At 50.3% G+C, this 21,252-nt stretch overlaps 1 protein-coding gene across 1 annotated transcript; it reads right to left on the bottom strand.

Annotated features, from left to right (window-relative positions):
* Nucleotides 1–7,480: 7,480 nt before the first annotated feature.
* Pvalb (parvalbumin) lies at nucleotides 7,481–19,908 on the bottom strand. Its single transcript, XM_027404312.2, has 4 exons — nucleotides 19,848–19,908; nucleotides 18,304–18,436; nucleotides 16,981–17,090; nucleotides 7,481–7,509 (listed from the first exon to the last, which is right to left on the bottom strand). Exons 1-4 carry the CDS (start codon nucleotides 19,906–19,908, stop codon nucleotides 7,481–7,483), a joined length of 333 nt encoding a protein of 110 aa, XP_027260113.1.
* Nucleotides 19,909–21,252: the final 1,344 nt, after the last annotated feature.

The raw sequence follows: 21,252 nt of genomic DNA on the forward strand, positions 1-21,252 counted from the left end.
CTCTGGGTTCTGAGGCTGCATCCTTGAAGTGGGGGTGGGGTGGGGCAACAAGTCCAAAAAGCCTCTGCACTCCACTCAGGGGCTTGATTGCTCTCATGGATAAAACTGTTGACTACTCAGGAGTGTAGTCCTTTCCGACCCACAGGGCACACCACTGCCCCATATCCAAGTAGAGTTCTTATAGAAAGACAGGTGAGGGAACAGGGTGTATAGGGGGCATCTGGAGCGCATATCCATGATCCAGCAGTTGGGAGCAGATGTAGGAGGCTCTCAAGTTCCAAGTCAGCTTGGATTATGTAGCTAGACTTTGTCTCAAACAAAACAAAAACAAATAAAAAATGAAAATTAGAAATTATGAATGAGCTGGCAGCTATAGTAAATAATAGACAGTAATATAATATTGCCACCTATAAAATGCCTTTGATTCTCATAACTGCAGGGAGGAAAAGATGAAAATCACAGGTGCACACTTCTTGTTCATGAACCCGTGACCTTCTGAAGGTCACCCTGTCTACCCATGCTATTTCTTCCCTTCCCAGGTTGCAGCACTCTCCTTTTATCACCTGAGCCTGGCTCTGTGGGGTCGCCTCACCGGGGAAGCTTACCAGGTGCCATTGGGAGCTCTGGCTGGCAGACAGGCCACCACAAGGGTCAAGGATAGAGGACAAGCACACATGGGACCAGCTGCCCAGACAGAGACATCCCAGGAAGGGCATCACACCAAGACTCTGTCCTCTCGCCTTGATGACATCAGCACACCAGAGCCTTTCCTGGCTGGGGCTGTCCACACTGTGTCAATCCAGGAAGGAGAAAACCCAAAGGAGGGACCAGGCACTGTCTCCTTAGTTCAAGGTGTCTCCTTTGAGTCCCTCCACGTGATGCCTGTGCTATGTGATAAGAACCTGATGGGTTAATGGAGCTGACAGTCAGCAGGAGGTGAATTAGATTTTTAAGTTCTCTAAGTCGGCTCAGATACAGAGCTGTGGGTCCAGGAGGAACATGCTCTCGTGATAGCTCATCTGGGGCTGTATTTTAACAAGTTCTCTCATCTCCACTTGCACGCACCTCTCTTGACAGGATGCTCACTACCTTGAGGGACAGCCTGTCTTCCAGGTCAGTAGCCCCAGGGTAGACAGGGCTTCTTAAGGATGCTCAAGAGCTACAGTCTGTAAACTCTATCGCCAGACCTGATTAAGTTCTTGTGGAACCACACAAAACAAGCCTGCAGGCCACACCCCTGTCCAAGATTTTGAGAAAGGCTTAACATGCTGTCCTGCTGGTCTTCGAGTGATATCTTTGCCTTAAGAGTTGCTTTGCTCAAAACAGAGCAACTAGTTACTGCCTTGGCAGTGGTGACTGTATTTGGTGCTTGGGTTCCAGTGCCGAATGAGACCCACTCTCTGGGGACCTAACTACCAAACATAAAAGGTAGATGCTGATGGCAGAGGTGGAGTCACGTGACAGTCGGCCACCCATGTGAAAGTGGCATCTAGTGTGTTCACACTTACATGTGACCCAAGCTTTTCTCTAATTTCAAAACCTTTAATGCCCCTGAAACACTCTGCATCCACTAAGTAGCCACCCTCCCTCACTGACCTGTACTCTGTCCATTGTTACTTAACATTTCATAGAAAAGGAATTATGCAGTGTCATGGTTTGGATATAAAACATCTTCCAAGGCTCCTGTGACCAGGAGGGCTTGTTCTCCAGATGGTGGCACTATTGAGACATGATTGCAGTGTTAGGGCACCAATTTTCTCACTGATGGGCTCCCAGCTAGCTCCTGGCTGGACAGACCATTACAGGGTGGGGCCTAGTTGGAGGAAGTGTGCTATTGTTGCCTCTGAAGGCACACACTGCCTTCCTGGGTGAGCAGCCTCACACACACCTCCCCTGCCAGGTACCTGGGGCCCAAAGCAATGAGGCTAAGCAAACACCACTAACTCCTCTAAAACCATGGGTCAAAACAAATATTTTTAAAAATACAGGTGCCCAGGAATCAAACTCAGGTCCTCATGCTTACACACTGTGTATTTTATGAACAACTACCTCCCCAGCCTCTGTCCTTCGAGCCTATTTATAAGGCAAGGCTCCCAGGGCCCCATCTCTTAATCTACTGAACTGCTGATTAGACTTCCGCAGAAACTCTTGAGGGATGTAACATGAAGCCAGTTTCTCTCAGGTACTCTGTTAAGCAATGTAAAGCCAACAAACACACTGTGTATACATATAGTTTATATATTATACTTTCTGATGCCGTTCATAGTCAAGCAGATTCCCAGGCTGGCCTCTGCCGGGCAGTGCATAGGCACACAATTGGGTAGAGCACCAGGCTTTTCTCCAAAGAGCCTGCCTGCCATAGCCATAGCCCTCCCCAGTGAAGAGCTTCTTGTGAAGAACTCTGGTGGCCATCACTATTGGCTAGTAAGAAGGTTCATCAGGTACAGGAAATTGCTGCTCTAGCTGGATGACCTGAGTTCAATTTCCAACAAGAGAATTAACAGCATGAAGTTGTCCTCTGACTTTTAAAATGACATCTGCTATATCTGTCTTCACCCTCAACCTGACATTGCCCCCATTTGTAATCACAGTGGCCAATGGTTACTGTTTCAGAAGATTTTGTGTGATTCTCCTCACTTTGGACTTTAAAAGTGCCCCCTAGCCTCACCCTGTGAGTACATACCCACCCTACTGTAGCTGTGTGCTCACAGGACAGTGCTGCCCTCAAGCAAAATGTCATCTCCATCCGGGTCGTTCTTTGCTGTGTTTTTCTGTTCAGTGGTTGAATGAAAAAAAAAAAAAGCTTTGCTATTTTCAGTTGTATTAGCTGTGTGGTTTGGGGAAGTTACCCAACTTCCCAGAACCCTCCTTTTCTCATGTGAAAAATAGACTCGCCCTTGGGCGTGTGTGGCATGGGTTGAGAAGTGACGTCTTGGTCCATCTCAGCTGCTTTAGCAAACACTTTACACTTGGCAGCTTGTGCATGGCAGAGATGGGATGCTCACTGTCCTCAAGGCTGGAGATTCAAGGTCAGGATTCTGGCAGACTGGGAGTCAGCTGAGGTCTCTGCTTCATGCTCAAGGCCTCTTCCATGTGGAGAAGGGACAAACAGGCTCTTAGACATCTCTTAAGTTTGATTTTGCATTTATCTATTTATCTATTTATGTGTGGGGAGAGTCAGTTCTCTCATTTCACCATGTGGGTCCTGGGGATCAAACTCAGGTTATTTGCCTTAACAGCAAGCACCCTTAGCCACTGGTGTATCTTGCCAACCCTGTTTTGTTATGCTATGTTGTGTATTTGGTCTCCTGTGTACATGTATTGCCTAGGTACATGTGTATGTGTGTGAATGTGTGATGGAGTAGCCAGAAATAAACTCTCTGTGTCTTCTTATTGCTTATTATTTTATTTTATGTGTTTGGGTGTTTCACCTGCATGTATATATCTATGCACTACTTGCATGCCTGGTGCCCACAGTGGCCAGAAGAAGTCATCAGATCTCCTGGATCTGGAGTTATAGGCGATTGTGTGCCACAGTGTATGTGCTGGGAATCCAACCTGGGTCCTCTGGAAGAGGAACTAGTGCCCTTAACAACTGAGCCATCGCTCCAGCCCTTCTCTTTCTTAGTTTTTGGGATAGTCTCTGACTGAACCTGGAGATCATTTGGCTTCTGAATTGCCAATGAACCAGCCCCATAGATCCTCCCGAGTCTGCATCTACAGTGCTGGAATTACAGGCAGGACACTACACCTGACATTTTTATATAGCTTCTAGGACCCAAACTCAGGTCCTCATGCTTGCACACTGAGTATTTTATCAACAACCACCTCCCCAGCCTCTATCCTTTGAGCCTATTTATAAGGCAAAGCTCCCAGGGCCCCATCTCTTAATCTGAGCTGCTGATTAGATTTCCGCAGAAACTCTGGAGGGATGTGGCATTCAGATCATGATAGATGGCCACACAGAGCCTCTTGAGACGTGGTGGGTGTGTGAAGGAGAGGCAAGTCTGGAAGTCAACCTCTCCATCCCCACAGCCGCATCTCCGAGCCTATGGTGCGGGAGAGCCCGGCCAACTCTGCCAGCCCTCCTTGTCCAGCTCTGCTCTTCCTTTGTCCCTACTAACTGCCTCCAGTCCTGGGACACTGTGGACCAGGGTGCTTGAATCACTCCTTATTACCCATGTGTGGTGCGATACTGCAAAAGCCACTTGGCTTGTGTTTCCTCCCAGTCTTAACTCCATTCCTTCCTGCTCCCAGCTCAGTATTGATGGAAATGGGCGGAGGGGACCAGGAGGCTCCCCTGAGTTTAGGAAAAGGAAATCAGGCCCTAGAGAGTGCAAATGGTGGTGATAGAGGTGTCCTAGCCAGGTGACTGGGGGACCTCAGAGCCCAGTGACAGGTTCTGCGGAGGAGTATTCTAAGTGGTGAGGTTCCATCTTCAGACCCCTTTCCTCGCTGAGTTAGTAGATCTCTGCGGATGAGGCCCTGTGGGAGAAAGGCAGCAAGAGGCTTGAGGCCAACTCCCTGGCCTTCACTGAACGTCTGTCTGCCTTTACTTTTTAAACTGTGTGCATGTGATGCTGAATATGATACTAGGCCAGCCCTCAACCTCCTCTGATTGACTTGGTCACAGAGCTCATTGGACCCCTGGGCCACCCCCATACCCCAATGGATGGCTCCCAGCATCTTAACAGGGTTAGTCCTGGGTTCTACTGGGGAACAGACGGGCATTTCCTGCCTGTGAAGATCGCATGGCCTTTTCGAGGAAGGGATGGGACATACTCTCCTATCCCCATTTCATTTGCAGGGGACAGTCTGGATTCTGACTCCGGCTGGAGAAACAGTCAGGGTGGTTGTTTTGAGTCAGCACAGGGGGCTGGGGAGTGGTACCAACAGGAGTGAAAGTGAAATGAGGTGCCATCTAGCCTAACTGAAGAGCCAGGAGGGTACCATCTAGAGTAAGTGAAGAGCCAAGAGGGTGCCATCTAGACTAACTAAAGAGGCGGGTGAGTGCCATCTAGACAACTGAAGAGGCAGGGGGAACCCCTGCTGAGGGAGACAGGTATAGGGAGCCTGGGACACCCAGTGGCCAGAAGCTGTGCCCAGAGCTGCAGTTTCTTCAACAGATCAAGCAATCCCTCAATTTCTAGCTAAACACTGTGACCTGATCTGCATTCTGGAAAACGCCCTCTTCTCCAACTGTGCAACTGTAGGGGAAGGAGAGAAAAGGAAAGGGACAAGCTAGGCCACTGCAGTGGTCCAGTGACTATGAGAGTCCCACCAATATCTCTCAGAGCCTGGAAGGATCCAGCCCACCTCCACACAGCAGAGGTGGCAGCATATAAAAATGTCAACCCCAACTTACAACAATGACAAGGGCACAGCTTTGGTGAGACAGCATCCTTGTTGGAAGTTCCCTGCATTCCTTGCGGTCTAGAACAGGATGGTCTCTGGTTTTCACCCTTACTTCTACCTTAGGGTTGAAGGTTGAGAACTACACGGACATCTGGGTCCGCTCTGGCCCTGACATTGTCCCCTCTATTGGCATGTGTGCCTATGCACTCACATTCACTGACCCACACTCGGCTGTCCAGCGCTCACTCTCATTCATTCTGCTCTGGTTCACGTGCTGGCCATTGAAGCAGGACTGGGCCTGGGCACATCAGCACAGGGTGGCTTTGGGTCTTCTCCCAGGCCTTGTTCTGCTTGCTCGACCTGGGTGCCACTCTGCAGCCTGCTCACCCTCATCCCTCAGAGCATAGGGGAAGAAATTCTAGCCCTTCCTCCTGCACAGGACATTTAAAGGGCCACTTGCCATTGTTCAGGGCTGCTGTGTTTCTGTGTCTGCCTGCTCAGCCTCTCTCTACACTAGCTTCAGATTTCCAAAGAGATTCTCCCCTTCTCTCTGACAATAAAGAGCTGAGTGGCTGAACCTCATTTCTGAGGATGCATCTGACCACAAGTGGCCTGATTAGGACCCTTCTGTCCACTGGGAAATGTTCATAGAGGGGCACAGGATCTGGGGGTACCTTGGGGAGGCTAAACACTGGCCTTCCCTGGCTCTCACTCCTCCCAACTATCCAGGGGTGTTGTGACAGGGCACAGCTTGCAGGGCTGCTGCAAATGGTATCCTGCAAGGGTCTCTGCAAACACATACTCCTGAAAAATTAGTGAGACTGCCTGAGCAGCTGAATCTGGGCCTTTGGGTGAGTGACGGGCAAGGAGGAGCCCATTTCTGCTGTTCTTTCTGTGTGAATGCTTTGAGATGATGGGGAGTTCTGCCAGCACCAGAGGAGGGCCTGACCTGGCCACTATTTCATCAGGGAGGAGGCAGTTCTTAGACATAAGCAATGAAGGGCTCGCTTTTGTTGGTATATGTGATGGTTCAGCTTGTCAACTTGGTGGGACCTAGAATCATCTAGGACAGCAGTTCTCAACCTGTGGGTCATGACCCCTTTAGGGGTTGAAGGACCCTTTTACAGGGGTCACCTAAGACCATTGGAAAACACAGATATTTACATGATGATTCATAACAGTAGCAAAATTACAGTTACAAAGTAGCAACAAAAATTTTATGGTTTGTGTTATCACAGCGTGAGGAACTGTATTAAAGGGTCACAACATTAGGAAGGTTGAGAACCACTGCTCTAGTAAGTAAATGTACGGGTGTGCTCATAAGGAAGTTTGTAGATTAGCCTGAAGGAGGAAGACCCAATGTGGATAACATCACCCAGTGGGCTGGACTCCCAGGCTGGATAAAAAAGGAGGAAGCCAGTTGGGTACCACCAGCATTCGTCTCTTCCTGATTCCTGACTTGTGGATATGATGATGTCATTCAGTGTGACCTGATACATATTCCTGCCTCCTTCACTTCCCCATCGTGACAGACTGCACCCTTGGAGTGAGCCAAAATAAACTGTCGTCTCCTTAAGTCGCTCTTACCAGGTTTTCACCACAGCAGAGTCAAAAGCAATTAATAGAATGAAATGGAGCCCTGTTATCCAGTGATTCCTAAAGGTACATAGAATAATCATGTGTGGACCCAAATGCTTCACTTCCCATCTTTAAAATGGTTTCTGTGTCTTCAAGATGAAAGTTCCATCACCTCCCTTGTGGGATAGGTGCAAGGATTGAACAAGGTGGCCCACTTGAAAACTCAGTTTCCAACAGGGAGGAAATGTCAGGACACAGCCCTTCCATCCACCACACCTTTCCCAGCCTATCCACACTGCCCTTGAAAAATGTGCCAAGCCAACACCCTAGCAGGCCTGGGTCCTCCGTACAGGCAGTATATGATTGGTACAGCCTTTATTGTTTCTCCAGCATTTTCCAGAATAATGGTGTCATTCAGGGGCCATAGAGGATGGGGGGAGTAAAAAATACCATAAACAAACTGAACAGAAACTCAGGAGGGCCACAAGAAGAGCTGAGATGGGGCATTGGGGGTGGAGAGGTGGGAGACCCAGGCAGTCAGCGCCACTTAGCTTTCAGCCACCAGAGAGGAGAACTCTGCAAAAGAAAAGCAACACTGTTACCACCTGTGATTGTTCATGTCTGCCGCGCTCCAGCTGTTTCAACACTTCGTGTACAGTATCTTCTTTGGCTCCCACAGCAACCTTATTGTTTATCATGATGCCTAATCTGCAGGTGAGGAAATGGAGGTTCCCAGCCCAGCAGCTTCTTTGCACAATTCTGCTGTTTGACACAAGAAATCAGAATAGTGGAATTTGCCATTCATTGTCTCTGAGAACCCCGTGGGATTCTGGTCTGCCAATTCCTATCACCCCTAGAAAATGCAGCATTGTGACATGAGAATAGGGTGAGAGGTTTAGACCCTTCCTGGAAAAAGTCCTAGTATGCTTCTGTCCCTTCTGCATCCATGGAGGGAGGCAGGACCAATTCCCTGAGGGGAATAAGCGATAGATGTGAAGTGTGAAGCAGCTTCCAAAGGCCACCAGAGGATCCTGGGAGCCCCCTGAAGTCCGCTGTGTCTGCCCAGTCTCTACAGGACATCTATGTACGTCATTCTTGACTTGTCACCCCTGTACTAAGGTTATATAAGTGTAAACCCCAGAGAAGTTGGCAGAGGGCAAAGGGACTTTTCCTGCTACTGTCACATTCTGCAAATATAAATAACATTTTAAAAATTCAAACTGATGACAGCTACATCAGCAATCCCGTGCAGCTGCCCTGGATCAGACTCTGTGAGGGGACCCTTTTCTGAGGTTTGACCTGAAAAACAGAAGCTGCACCCTCCTGTCCCTAAGGCAATGTCCCTAGAAGTGACATTCTGCACTGCGACTCAAGGTGGGAGACATTGAGAGTCCATGCAGGTGAAGTTCTTGAAGCCTCAAAAGACTCTTGGGTTGAGTGATGAGAGGCACTGATGGGAACTCAAGTAAATAAACACTGAACACTCAAAGAATTTCTCCCAGGTCAGATATCAATCACTTCTCTTCTCAGCCAAGGGCCGGGTGAATCTGAAGGATCAGGGCTGGGGGAGGAGGTAGTTGTGAGCTGTCTTTATCTTATTGTTAGAACTCTCATTAACACTGTGTGGTGTCCACGTTGAGTATCTGTGAGAATCTGTGAGGCATTCATCAAATGTCTACAGGGGAAGAATCCAGCAAGCATTCTCTCATAGGATTCTTAGAATTACCACAGATAGACACTTTTTTGCCTGCATTTTACTTGTGGGGAAACCGAGGCCCTAGGGTTTAGCTCTAACATGGTCACGGCAGCAGATGGGATCCCGACCACAGTCACTCTCAGATTCCTTCTTTACTGGGAAGATTTGTGACCTCCTTTAACCTAAGTATAGAGTGACATGTATCCCAGCTCAAATATCCCCACTGCTGGCTCTGTCACATTAGCCCATGTTTATTGACTTCAGGGTCTTAGCACACTAGGAAATTTGTCTATCTCCCCCACTGTCTCCCTGATTCACTCCTTTCCCTGTGACTAGTCTTGTCTAGTACCCTGCAGATGAGAATAACTGAATGCTGAACTCATTGCTTATGAGTTCTCTTTAGGGTTCAGCAAGCCCTGAGAGGTACACATGTGACTCCCATTTTACAGATGGGAAAATGGGCACTGAAGCAGTCAGGGTCGGAAAGAAAGGAAGTGACACGGCTATAATTTGTCCTCTGGCCTTGTAAAGTTCATGTGTAGGCTCTACTGACCAGGCCAGTGACCCAGATCCTGTAATGACAAAATCCCCCGTATTGTTCATACAGGGCTATCTGAGGGAGCTGGGCTTTATAATCACACCAGGGTTTATGAGCTCCTGACTGCTCCTCAGCAAGACGACTCACCTCCAGCCACAAGCTGGGATCAGATGCGATCTGCACAGGACTGGGTACAGTCTACACAGGATGGGGTGTGATAGACCATTAGTGAGGGCCCCCAGAGTGGAACTCTGCTTTTGAGAACCTGGTAGCATGTTTTGGACCTGTGAGAGGTTTCTAAAAGCCCAGGGTCTTAGACGGAAGACCACAGGGTCTTCTGTGAGTTAGCTAGGCTGTATGTCCTTAAGGCCACTGAGCCTGGCTTTTTGCAGGGAACACAGGATTCTAATTTTATCTCCCCCAGAACCCTGACCAGGGCACTGTAGACAAATAAAGCAGGGTCACTGTACCTCTTCAGGACTCTTGTGTCTTCCCCAGGGCAGCGTTCTTAGGAACTGCCAATTAACTAACAGCTTTCCTGGCAAAGGTCTCCTCTAAAACGTCTCCTCTCACCCCAAAGAGAAGCAAATGACAAATACACAGACTTTGGAACGTCTAGGTTGACAGATTTGGTGGAAGGGTCTCAGATGTGAACTGGGTGTGGGAAGGCGGGGCAGGGAGCCTCCACAGTTCTCTGGGTTCCCTGGACCAGATGTCTGACCCCTCCAATCCCAGCTGAAAAATGTCCTAAATGTTCAGGGACATTTTCAGAACATTTAGAAAATGTTCTAACTTGGCATTTGGAGCTGTCAGAGGGAGGAGGAGCAGTAGTTCCTTTCCTTGTGGGTTTGACTAGACACTCTTGCCTCTGTTTCCTCATCTTCAAAGTGGGGCCTATGAGACTAGCTGTTTCTTGGGGCTGTCAGTCCAGCCAGCACCACGGTCCCCCTCCTGAGGCCTGCTCCCGAGAAAGTGCTTAGCTCTTGGCAGCTGCTGTCATCATGCCGCTTCTATACCTCAAGCCACTTGGACCAACCCACAAATGCCTGATTGCTACCTGGTGCAGTGAATGGACCCTGTCATCTCCATCTGTCACTGTCACTCCTGTTGCAACTGTAGGTCTTTATCATCTGTCTCCATCAAGGCATCTGCCCATGACCTTGTAGCCACCCTGGACCTGGACCTGTGTCTTGTTCCATTATTACCGACTAGGTGGCCATGGGCCACCATGCTGCCTCTCTGAATCTCAGTGTTCTGCTTTGTGAAGTGGGAATGATGCCAGTTCACACAACTTTCCTGAAAAGCAACAAGGAAGTTCATGAGCAAACTGGGTACACAGGAGGAGGTCGCAGTCCACCTGGTAAGGGAGCTGTGGAGTAACTACCCCCTACAGCAATTCCCCAAACCAAGGTCAAGTATGATGAAAGCAGGGTACCCAGGAGACCCAAACAGCTCCTGACATGATTCCCACCTCAATAACCTCATCTGTAAAGTGGGGGCATCCCTAAGATCACAAGAAAGACTGCTTGAGATGCAGGTGAGAGGCACCTGGTACACAGAATGAGTACAAATAATTAGTACCTGATGAAGTACAAGGGACAGTTTTTTTTTTCTCTTGTAAGATATTCAGGAACAGCACTACTCTATGGTCTGAAACCCACCCCCAGCCTCTCTGAGGACACTTTCTGATGTCTTTCTTGTCCAATCAGAAAGAGAGGGAGGCACAAGGGAATGTGGCAGGAGGGAAGGCGCAGGCAGAGGGCTGACCATTCTGCTCTTTCCCTTAGGAAACTGAAATTAGCCTAATTAGGGCCGCCCCAGCCCTGGGTGCTGTGGGGATCGGACAAATTTAGAATCTCTTGACAGGTGAGCCCAGGGAAGGCTGACAGCCCCGAGTGAAGTTGAGACTCATGGAGTCAGCGTCTGGAAGGCCTGCCTTCCCTCTGTTCTGATGACCATAGCAAGGGCGGGCTCCTGGCTCATCACCTCACCTCGCCTCGAAATAGCTCCAGGGCTCGGTTTCTTACAGATAGGTTCGGCAAACAGGATCATTTTCTCCTGCTGCAGCTGCAGAATGAGGAGGCGGGGTCACTCGGGGTCAAGCCAGGCAGCCACAAGGAGGTGGCATCAACAGTCCTGGGAACTGCCAGCTACCTTATCCCATTTTGGCCTCACTGATCTTCATGTTATTTATGGGGAAACTGAGGCTGGGTCCCAGCTGGAGGATGCTAACTGAGCCTGGCTGGGCCTGGCTGTGTCTCTTCCCAAAAACTGATCGGAAGGGACCTGCATCTGACTCTGGCTGTAGCCTCAGCAGTGGCAGGAGAGGGATGAGCGGAGAGAGGACATCTTGTTCCTCCCTGACTGCTGCTCCATTTTTCAAGAGGCCGGTTATATAAGTAGCACTGCATCCTCTCCTTGCCCCATCTTATCTAGTGCAGCATAAGGCCAGAACTAGCAGAAGTCCACCCGGGAATAGAGGAGCAGATTGCTAAGCATGGAAACATTTATAACTCCGAAGACCCAGCTTGGCTTTGAGGAGGAAGCCTGTGGAAAGGAAACCCAGGTCACATCCCTCCAAGGGCATGCATCATGCCCTGTGATCTGGCCCTCAGCCTTCATGGAGCCTCAGTTTCTGCAGCTATCAGTGAGGATGTGGCCCTTGTCTCCTAGACCTCCTGGGGCTTCTGTGAGTTGCAGTGGGTTATAACCAGACACTGTCCACTGTCCACTGGCCCTCACGGGCACCCCCGAATCAAGTCCCACAGGGCAGACAGATGGGAATCACAGTGAGGCAGAGGTCTCCTGTCCTCCCTGCCTTCTAGTCTAATACCCAGTTCCATTTCTGTGTGGATTAGGATTTGGAGCAGGGTGGCGTCAAAACCAAAGCAAGAAGGCCGAGGGGTGTGCATTTTATACCAACTTCATGGATGAGGGGATGGTTGCCCAAAAGGTGGGAAAGCCAGGATGTTTTCAGGATGGGTGTCGATGCACAGGAAGGCTCTGGTTCTTGTTACCCATGATACCTAATCATCACTACCCCCATCCTCAAGTAGTCTGCTAAGGATATTGTCAGAAGGAAACAGAAAGGCTCCATTTCTGCGATTATAAAAGCTATGTTTTCAACCGAAGGAGCAAAACACAGCACACAGATAGGCGCTTGACTGGCAATTGGTACAAAGAGCAGGCAGACAGAGCCAACACTAGGTCCAGGTCACAAGGGGGAATGACGTTCAACAGAGCACACACACATACAGGCATATGGTGTGCAGATCAATCTAAGACGGCAGGCAAGAGAAGTGTGCTTGCTTGCCTTCACAGCCAATCAAGCCTCTATGCGTTCTGAGGCTCAGGTCTGTGTAGAGAACAAAGTTAGGCTGTGCTGGGAGGCTCTGTGAGGGCTGAGCGAGCTAGATTGGGAAGACCTGGCTATAGTGCCCTGCCACATAGGTTGTGGGGTGGCTGCTGACCTCAGTCTGTCTTCTCTGTGTTCTTTGTACATTGAATGTGGAAAGCCAGGCTGGGGACACTCGCTGTAGTGAGATAGGTAGGACCTCTAAGCTCAGCCCTTGTGAGGGACTCTGTACTATATCACCTCTTAAGCTTCAGGGTTTCAAGTGTAAAGGAGGGGAGCAACAGCCCTTGTCTTCCAGAGTTACTGAAAAGCCCCAGTTCTTTGCAATTCCCTGGACCATCAGCATCACTATATAACTTGTTAGAACTGTGGGTACTTGGGTCCCACTCAGGATGCAAACATTTCTGGGTGGGAACCAGAGAGACCAACTCCAGCCTGAGATTTATGCCTGGGAAATGGAGGAGATCCTGCCTCACGTGCCTCTGTGTCTTTGGCCACAGCTGGACTGTGGGGCCCTTCCCCCTTCTTTTTGGCCTTGCTATCCTTTTCTACTTCCCTTTTTCCCGGCTGATCCCAGCTTTTCATGGTGGCCGTTGGCGATCGATCACATCTATAAATGTCTTAAACTTCCTGGAAGCAGCTGCCCCAGATACTAGAGTCTGAAAGAGCGAGGCTGTAACTGTGTCTTCCTTCTCCTTTCCTACAATTGGGTGCCTAAAGAACCATGTAAAACATCATTCCCCTCAGAGAGACAAGCAGAGCCTGAACAGAGGCCACTTCTGGCTCTGTATTCCCAGAGTACCTGTGGCTACAAGCCCCCAGTTTGTATGCATGCAGATCCCCTCTCTACATGCTGGGGTTAGACCTGCTCCTTCCTGAAGCCTTGTGGGATTCGTTTTCATATGCCCTCGCATTTCCTCACTGGCTGACTTGTTCATTCCTTCACTCATTCATCCTTGGGTTCGGTCCTTTCTTCCTTCCCTTATCCACTCACTAAGCAAACTTCTCTGTTCTCGCCCACTGTGCGCCAGACCCTATTTTTGGTGCTGGGGGTGAGAACAGAAGAAGGCAAAGTCCCTGCTTTAGGGACATCCAAGTGTGGTGGAGAGAAGCAAGCCGTGAAGTCAGCATCTAATATCATCTTATGCTGGGTGTTCACTAAACTTCAACTGCATTCTAGGCCAGAAGCAAGCAGCACAATGCACATGCTGCAAGCAAACAGAGCTCAACACTCATCTTGACCATCTCTCCCTTCCTAGGCACAAAGGTTTAAACAAACCCTTGCCTCTGAGCCTCACTAGCCCTGCCACGAACATGGGAATGTAACAGTTACCCACTTTACAGATAGATAAGAAGGTGGTGGAGGACAGTGCCTGGCACACAGGAAGGGCTGTGCGAAGCTAAAAGTGACTGCTACTGTGGTTCAGAGTCTAAGTTGTGATTCATGGTCTTTCATGCAGTAAAAGGAGCCCCAGAGACAGGATGCGGATCTAGCCTTGGTCCTAAAGGTCAGGGGGACACTGTGACTTGCCTGGGTCCCACAGAAGTTGAAGCAACCTCAGGCTGGTAGGTGGAGCTCAAGACTCTGGTCACAGAACATTCTGGGCCCCAGAGAAAGGCGTAGAGCCTCTCTCATGCCACTCTTGTGTGGCATCACCAATCCTACTTCTCAAGTTGGGTTATACAAGGAGGTGGGGCATCTGCATCTTCACTAGGGAAGCAGAGTAAGGCCCTCAGTGCCACCTTAATCTCATATTTTGTCCCTGCTCTGTGCTCCTCCTGGACCCTGGAGTGCTGTGTGGGCTGCACAGCTTAGTTCAGGCCTCCATTGTGCTGTCAGATAGACTGGGGTTGAAACCTGAATCCTGAACATAGCGTGACTTTGGCCCCCTGAACTGCCTTTTCGGCATGTATGTCCTCTGTCATCCCAGGAAAATGAGATAACACCACAGAGCCCAGCTCCAGCCTGAGACACGATGAGTAGTTCTTGCTCGCTCCTGGCAAACCAGTTTTCTGGATTGTTTCTAAATCTGTCCTAACCATTCCTGCCTCAGTGTCTTTGCTGATGCCATTGCCATGCCTGGACCTGCCCCGACTTGCTGATTCCCAACCTGTAGCATTCCAGTATCTTGGCCTCCAAGTCTCAGCTGCCTGCACCTCCACTCTGCCTGGCACAGACCAATGTCTCTAACCCCGGATTTTGGAAACCTGAAACCCTTTCAGGGTCATGGTTACTCTAAGTACTCCAAAAATTCAAACATGTCTGGAAAACAATACACCTCTGCCCCTGAGCTTTTCAATTAAGACAAACTCAGCCTGTGTGACCATTTGTGTGTGTGCACGTGTGTGTGTGTGTGTGTGTGTGTGTGTGTGTGTGTGTGTGTGTGTGTGTGTGTGTATGAAAGGCCATACTCAGAATGTAGCTAATGTGGATGGTTCGTGGCTGCCATTCATTGGGTCCTGGGTACTTACTAAGTGTTGGGTGCTGCCTTCAATACGCCCCATGTTTTCATAGGTACAGTTTTATCCATGAAGCTGTGGCTTGGGATTACAGGGCTTTTGCTCAAGGGCTCCTCATCAGGACCTTTGTCCTAATTATCTTTATTTCATTTGATGCTAGGCATCACATTTCTCCTTGGGAGCTGCCAATGGGTCTTTTGGAAGAGTTTAGTTTGCTCTTTAAGACCAGGTATGGCAGACAGCAGGGGCAGGAGGAGGGAACCAAGTCAAGGGCTGCCCTGGTTTTCTTCCTCATTTAGGTTGGCTGGGAGCAGCCAACTTGAAGACCTTGCCTCTGGCTGTGGGCTGCATCTCAAAAAATGGAGGGCAAGTTGAATTGCAGTAGACGCCAGGGCCCGGAGTGGAGTTGGTGAGAAGGGGTTGTAGCTGTTGTCAGAATCAGTAAGAGCTGTCAAGCCAGTAGGCATCTCTCTCACACTCTCTGCTCAGCCCCCCTTCCTGCCATCAGAAAGAAGAACATCAGGGTCCTATGGCCCTGTACCCGAACTCAGTAAAGATTCTTCATTCTTGCTTTCACTAAAAATTCTTTAATAATTTCCCATATACTTGTAGAATCTAGTACTTTCCCCAGAGCAATTTGTGTCCACACCACTTAACAGGTCCTAGCATAAGCTCATGCACCCCATGTGCCAGACAAGAGAACCCAGGTATAGGCAGAGGGTGTGCCTAAGGTCACGGTGGTGAGGAGCAGAAGGGAAGAGGGGTGTGGGGGTCTGGACATCCCCTCAGGCAACAGATATTTACTAGGTACCTCATTCATTTCTGGAGTGGACACTAGTCCACATTTCCCTTTTCTTTAGTTAATGGCACACAAAAGGCGCTTGCTCTCTGCCCCATGGCTGCTCCTGGCCTGAGCACTCTACACACTAGCAACCACGTCCTCATGGGTTACTCCATGAGAGAAGAACCATCACTCCCTCTTGATGAAAACTCTGAGGCCCAAAATAGTTAATACGACTCCCCTAGAGAGGCTGGGGTCTGAATCCCAGAGGTGCTTAAATGTGGCTTTCTTTGATGTCTGCCTAAAAGGCTGCCACACAAGCCAATGGTGGCAGAGCATGTTGCTCAGCCACATTCAGACTAGATCTGAAATCCCTGCCACACCCTGCATCCAAGCTCTCTGAGCCAGGCTAGGACTGTGAGCATCCTTTTGGCCACCTACAAAGTGTCATAAGAGGGCTGACAGTTCTGGGATGTGCCCCACAGATGCCAGGCAGGTTGACTGAATAAGGATGTGGGGTAGTGGGCCACCTGGCTGTGCCCGGGCTCTGAACAAAGCTGCTGAAGCCTTGCGTGCATCCTAACTCCCATCTGGATTCTGGCTGACTGTTCTTCCCTGGCTCTCCTACCATGATGGGATGGTGTATTTGAATGAAGCCAAAAACCTGTCTGAGGTTACAGGACACCGGGATGAGATGCTGGGAGGGCAGTAGATAAGGAATTTCCATCCTTGGAATTGGATACTATAAGAGCCTGAGGGTCCTCGGGAGATCATGGGCCTGTCTCCTCTGGTTACAGACATGAGCCTTGGGTTCAGAGAAGGACAGACACTGCCCAAGGTCACACAGACAATGTAGGCAGATCCTGGATCAGAACTTAGGCCAAAAAAAGCAGGGAAAATCTCCAATTCTCCCTCCCACAATTCCTTCACACAGCAGGAAAAGGGGGAAAAGTCACTTCTCATGGGTTGCTCATATATCTATATATCTATATGTCGAGAGAGAGAGAGAGAGAGAGAGGAGAGAGAGAGAGAGAGAGAGAGAGAGAGAGAGAGAGAGAGAGAGAGAGAGAGAGAGAGGTTTCTCTGCTTGGCAGTGGAGCTCTCTGCTCTGACCTGGGTTTTTTTCTCATCTCCTCTTCCTTTCTTCAGACCAAAACTTTAACAGCCACACACCCCAGAGTCCCAGTGTTCCCAGAATCATGGTCATGGCTACCCACCTTCAACCCCAATCTTGCCATCCCCATCCTTGTCTCCAGCAGCCATCAGTGTCTTTGTTTCTTTAGCAGACAGGTCTCTGGCATCTGGGGAGAAGCCCTTCAGAATGGACCTGGAGGAGAAAAGGCAGAAAATGGGAGGGACTCAGGCAAAGTCACCTTGCAGAACCTCACTGGATGGTGGGCTGGAATCTGTGCAGGGCAGGGGAAGCTGTGATAGGCAGTGGGGGTGTGTGTGGGCACATGCACAGTTAGGGTGGCCAGCTGGCCTGGTCTGACCCTTGGTGGGTCAGTGTGTGGTGGATGACTGCTCTCTGTGCAGGACTGACCCAAGTTTAGGGAACACTTGTCTTTGTTTATTCAATAAATATATAAAATCGCCATACTGATTGTCATAAGTCACCTGCATAACTGGGGAAGAGGGCAAGTCCTCATAGACAGACCTCATGTGTGATGGAGTGATGGGTGCCCTGATGGAGGAGGCAGAGGGAAGCACATGCCTCCTACCAGGTGAGAGAGGAGTTAGGAGGCTCTCTAGAGAGATGGTGATACCTTGAGATTAGAGAGCACTTAGAATGTACCTGTACATGCATGCACTTTTCAGACATAGATAGGCAGGTAGGAGAAGGTTCTAGAAGAAGGTGCCCTTGGGGTAAAGTTTGGAGGAGATACAGGATAGATTGAGGAAGTTCCTACTTAAAATGCATCTCTAAACACCTCCCTCCTTATGTTTCCAACAAAATTCAAGGCAGCCTTGGTCAGAAAGTAACAGAAGGCACAGCTGGGTCATCAAATACAGGCCAGGTGGCTGAGGTGGACTAGGGCAGAGGGCTCTCTGCTAATGTGGGTTTGTCTTCTCCTCTGTGCTTTGCTCCAAGGACCCTGAAGTCCCAGAGCTGGCTATGCCTCCCTGGCTTGCCCAGAAGTTGCAGTTCTGGTCCAGAGGCATGGGGTCTGCAGACCAGACCGGGGAAGGTGACTTTCAGACAATGGAAATCAATGACACTCTAAGGAGAATGCCTCCTGTCTTGCCTGTGGTGGGAGGCAGCCAGAATAAGTGCCTCTTCATTGGTATTAAATTATTAAGTAACTCCATTCCATTAGCGATATTAAGTGGCTATAATTTAACCTAGTTAGCTGTGCTCTGAGCTGAGTGTTTGACCACCACCCACCCACGCCCCTGGAAGCAGGAGGTATCTTTCCCTGGTGTCTGGGACATTGCCCTAGGGGTGGGCAATGTAATGCTTGCTATGCAGATACAGAGAGAAGGATGGTGACTTGAGGAGATAGCACCAGGTCCCTCCCCCCCACAAGGCCTCAGTTTACCCCAGCTCATCCTCCTCGATGTAGCCACTTTTGTCTTTGTCCAGAATATGGAACACCTTCTTCACATCATCCGGGCTCTTTTTCTTCAGACCCACCATCTGGAAGAACCTTTTGTGGTCGAAGGAGTCTGCAGCTGTTAGGGGGAGGAGGAGGTTAAGGAAGGAAGTAGGGTATCGGGAAAATCCAGGAAAGGGATGTTCTAGCATTGGTTAAAGGACATCTGCACAGTTGTGGGGAACAGGAGGGCAGAGGGAGCCCAGCTAGGAAAAGAGGCTCTGTTCAAGGTCATACCTTCTTGGCTCCCCCATAAATACACAGAGACTGTCAGCCTCCAGAGACCTCTAATTCTATGAAGCCTTTTTGGGTGGCACCTAGAAGGGCTGCACCTGGGCGTGTAAGAAGGAAGGGCAGCTTTCTCTCTTGGCCATGTACTGTTTTCAGAAAATGAACACTTTTCTGTCAAGGTCACATCATGGGAGGGGGAGGGGAGGACCCAGAAGTCCTGCCCAGACTCAGAGACCCATCCCAGTGGCTGGGGGTTGGGAGGATGGAGGACTTCCAAAGGCTCAGTTTAAGTTTCCCTCTCAAGGTGACAAGGTGAATCAAGGCACAGTGAATGGGTTGTCATAGTTCTAGTTCTCTGGGAAGGGAAGAGGACTTCCTGGAGCTTCCTGTGTGTGCCTGGAGGAAAGAGGGAAAAAAAAAAAAAGGCAGATGGGTGTCCCCCTCAGTCAAAAGACGCTTAGGAACCAGGGTCTCCCCTCAGCCCAGAGCTTGAGGGGAGGAAAGTTGCTGTATCCAACTCTGACATATCAAAGTGGGGCACTGAGATCTGACTGAGGCCACCCCAGTTCTCATCCTTCCTGTGCTGGACGGGGTGACTTTCTATATCCTTCACCTTCAAGTTTCCCTACGTGGGGGGGGGGGGAGGAACAGCATCTAAGCTAGAGTCCCTTCAGAGTAAAGAAGTTACACAGTTAAGTGGGCCCCCCCTTCTCCCGGACTACCTAAAAGGATTGGCAGCTGGGGAGTAGTAAGGGGGTGCTGCACTGGGCTGGGCAGGGATGGGTGCCTGCTGCGCAAAGGTCACTGTGCTGTGCGCTGAGGTCTGTCCTGAGAGGGGATCTCCACCAATGGGCTATCTTCTGGGAAAAGTCTTGTTGGGAATGGAGGTAGACGAAAGGGGTCTCTTGGAGAGAAAGCCCTGGTTTGCAGCCCCTTCTACACTTCTCAGAGGAGAAGTCTGGTTCCTGCCCCAGAATTCTAGCGCTTCCTTTTTCCCACCCTTGTCTTCGTGCTTTGCTCTGGACCCCGGAATCCTCCCAGAGAAGCCACCCTTCTGCACCCTCAACTTTGTGTGCCTCAGGCAGGGCGCACAGCCAGTGCAGCTCTAGGAAGACAAAGGACCAGGGAGCCAACCCCGAGGATGGGGACCGATATATGGGCGGGAGAAACCGGGGAGGCTTCGGCAGAGGGATGCGGGGTGCCCCAGGCGCGGGAAGAGGGCAAGGGGACAGGACCAGGCAGGGGAGTGCACCGCTCACCAGCAAAGGCTCCTATCGCCTTCTTGATGTCCTCAGCGCTGAGCAAGTCTGTCATCGACATCCTGCAACTGTTTGAGCGGGCAGAGCAAGTGCGAAAAGATTAAAAAGTGTTCTTCTCATCCTTTCTGCTCATATGACCAGCGCTGCAGTGTCGCGCGCCAGGCGCACACCCGCCCGGCCTGGCTCCGTGCCAGGGGGCGCCCAGCTCTGCTCGCAGCTCAGCAGCTCAGTCCCGCTGCACCGTTAAACCGAGCGGGCGGCACGCCTGGGGGTTCCTCGGCATCTCGGGGCTCCAGACCAGGACCCTGCCTCCAGGGGCCACCTCCTGTTCTCAGGGGCCACCAGCAGGGACTGGAGAATTACCTAGCAGTCAAGGGCATGCGGCAGGCAGCGAGGCCCCATCTGGGCTCCTCGGATAATGTCCTCTCACTGGGGAAAAAAGATGCTGACCAGTCTCCACCCCAGGGGCCCTCCTGGCCTTGTACTCATTCTTTACCCCCACGCTTCCAGTAGCCTCCTCTCCCCTGTGCTGGATGCAAATTTATGCCGCGAAAAATCTGAATGTCGAGGTCTTGAAACCTGAGCCACAGGACCCAGGGAGGAGGTGGCCTGGCCCTGGACAGAACTGGGTACAGAGGCTCTGTCTGGGCTCTGGCCCTCACCTGACCAGGGCAGCACATTGTGGAACTTGATTTGGTTTCTGAGGGAAGGTGCCAGCACAGAAGACCCCTTTCTCAGACTTCCTGGTTTCCAGGGCCACCACACTTGGACCGTCTTCCCTCCAACTCCCAAAGACCTCCCTAAGGAGTCTAAGCTGGGGAAGCTCCGTGGAATAACTACCCACCTTTCTAGTTGGCTGTATATTTGGTGCAAGGGGTGGCACCATCAGACCACACTTTATCTAGACTAATCAGGTTATGTGATCAGAATAGCCTATCTGGGAATCAGGACACTTTCCATCTCATGACACCAGAGTTCAATGTCATCTTCCCTCAGGTCTCTGGAGATTCAGACTGTAACTAGCATCCTTTGAAGAATGTGAGAACTGGATTGGGAGTCCAGAGGTCTGGATTCTACTTGTGAGCTACACTGAATCCCTGCGTGACCTTGAGTTATTACCTTTATCTCTGGGCTTTGGCCTGCTTGAGTTGTGTTGGTGGTGGGTGTACCCCTGTGTGGGACCTGCGGCAGGTGGACAGTGTCTGGGATGGTGATGATATTGGGGAACAAGGGACAGCTGCCCAGCTGCCCAGTAGCTCAAGTTGCCTGACACTCACTGTCAACACTGACTGAGTCCTGGAAGGCTGCCCTTCCTGGAAACCTTAGGAGTAGCTGGCTCCAGCTGCCCCGCTCCTGGTGAGTCAGCGTCTTTGGGCCAGAGCCTACCAGCTGGCATCATGCCCTG

The sequence above is a fragment of the Cricetulus griseus genome, chromosome 2 (genome assembly GCF_003668045.3).
Source record: "Cricetulus griseus strain 17A/GY chromosome 2, alternate assembly CriGri-PICRH-1.0, whole genome shotgun sequence".
NCBI classification, from domain to species: domain Eukaryota; kingdom Metazoa; phylum Chordata; class Mammalia; order Rodentia; family Cricetidae; genus Cricetulus; species Cricetulus griseus.

Bases quoted from the DNA above. Each gene is read 5' to 3' on its own strand.
- Pvalb (XM_027404312.2), bottom strand. From the start codon at position 19,908: ATGTCGATGACAGACTTGCTCAGCGCTGAGGACATCAAGAAGGCGATA. The intron at 18,437-19,847 runs GTGAGCGGTGCA...TCCCCCTAACAG, and splicing joins GGCGATAGGAGCCTTTGCTG to CTGCAGACTCCTTCGACCAC. The intron at 17,091-18,303 runs GTAAACTGAGGC...TTTCTCCTCCAG, and splicing joins ATCGAGGAGGATGAGCTGGG to GTCCATTCTGAAGGGCTTCT.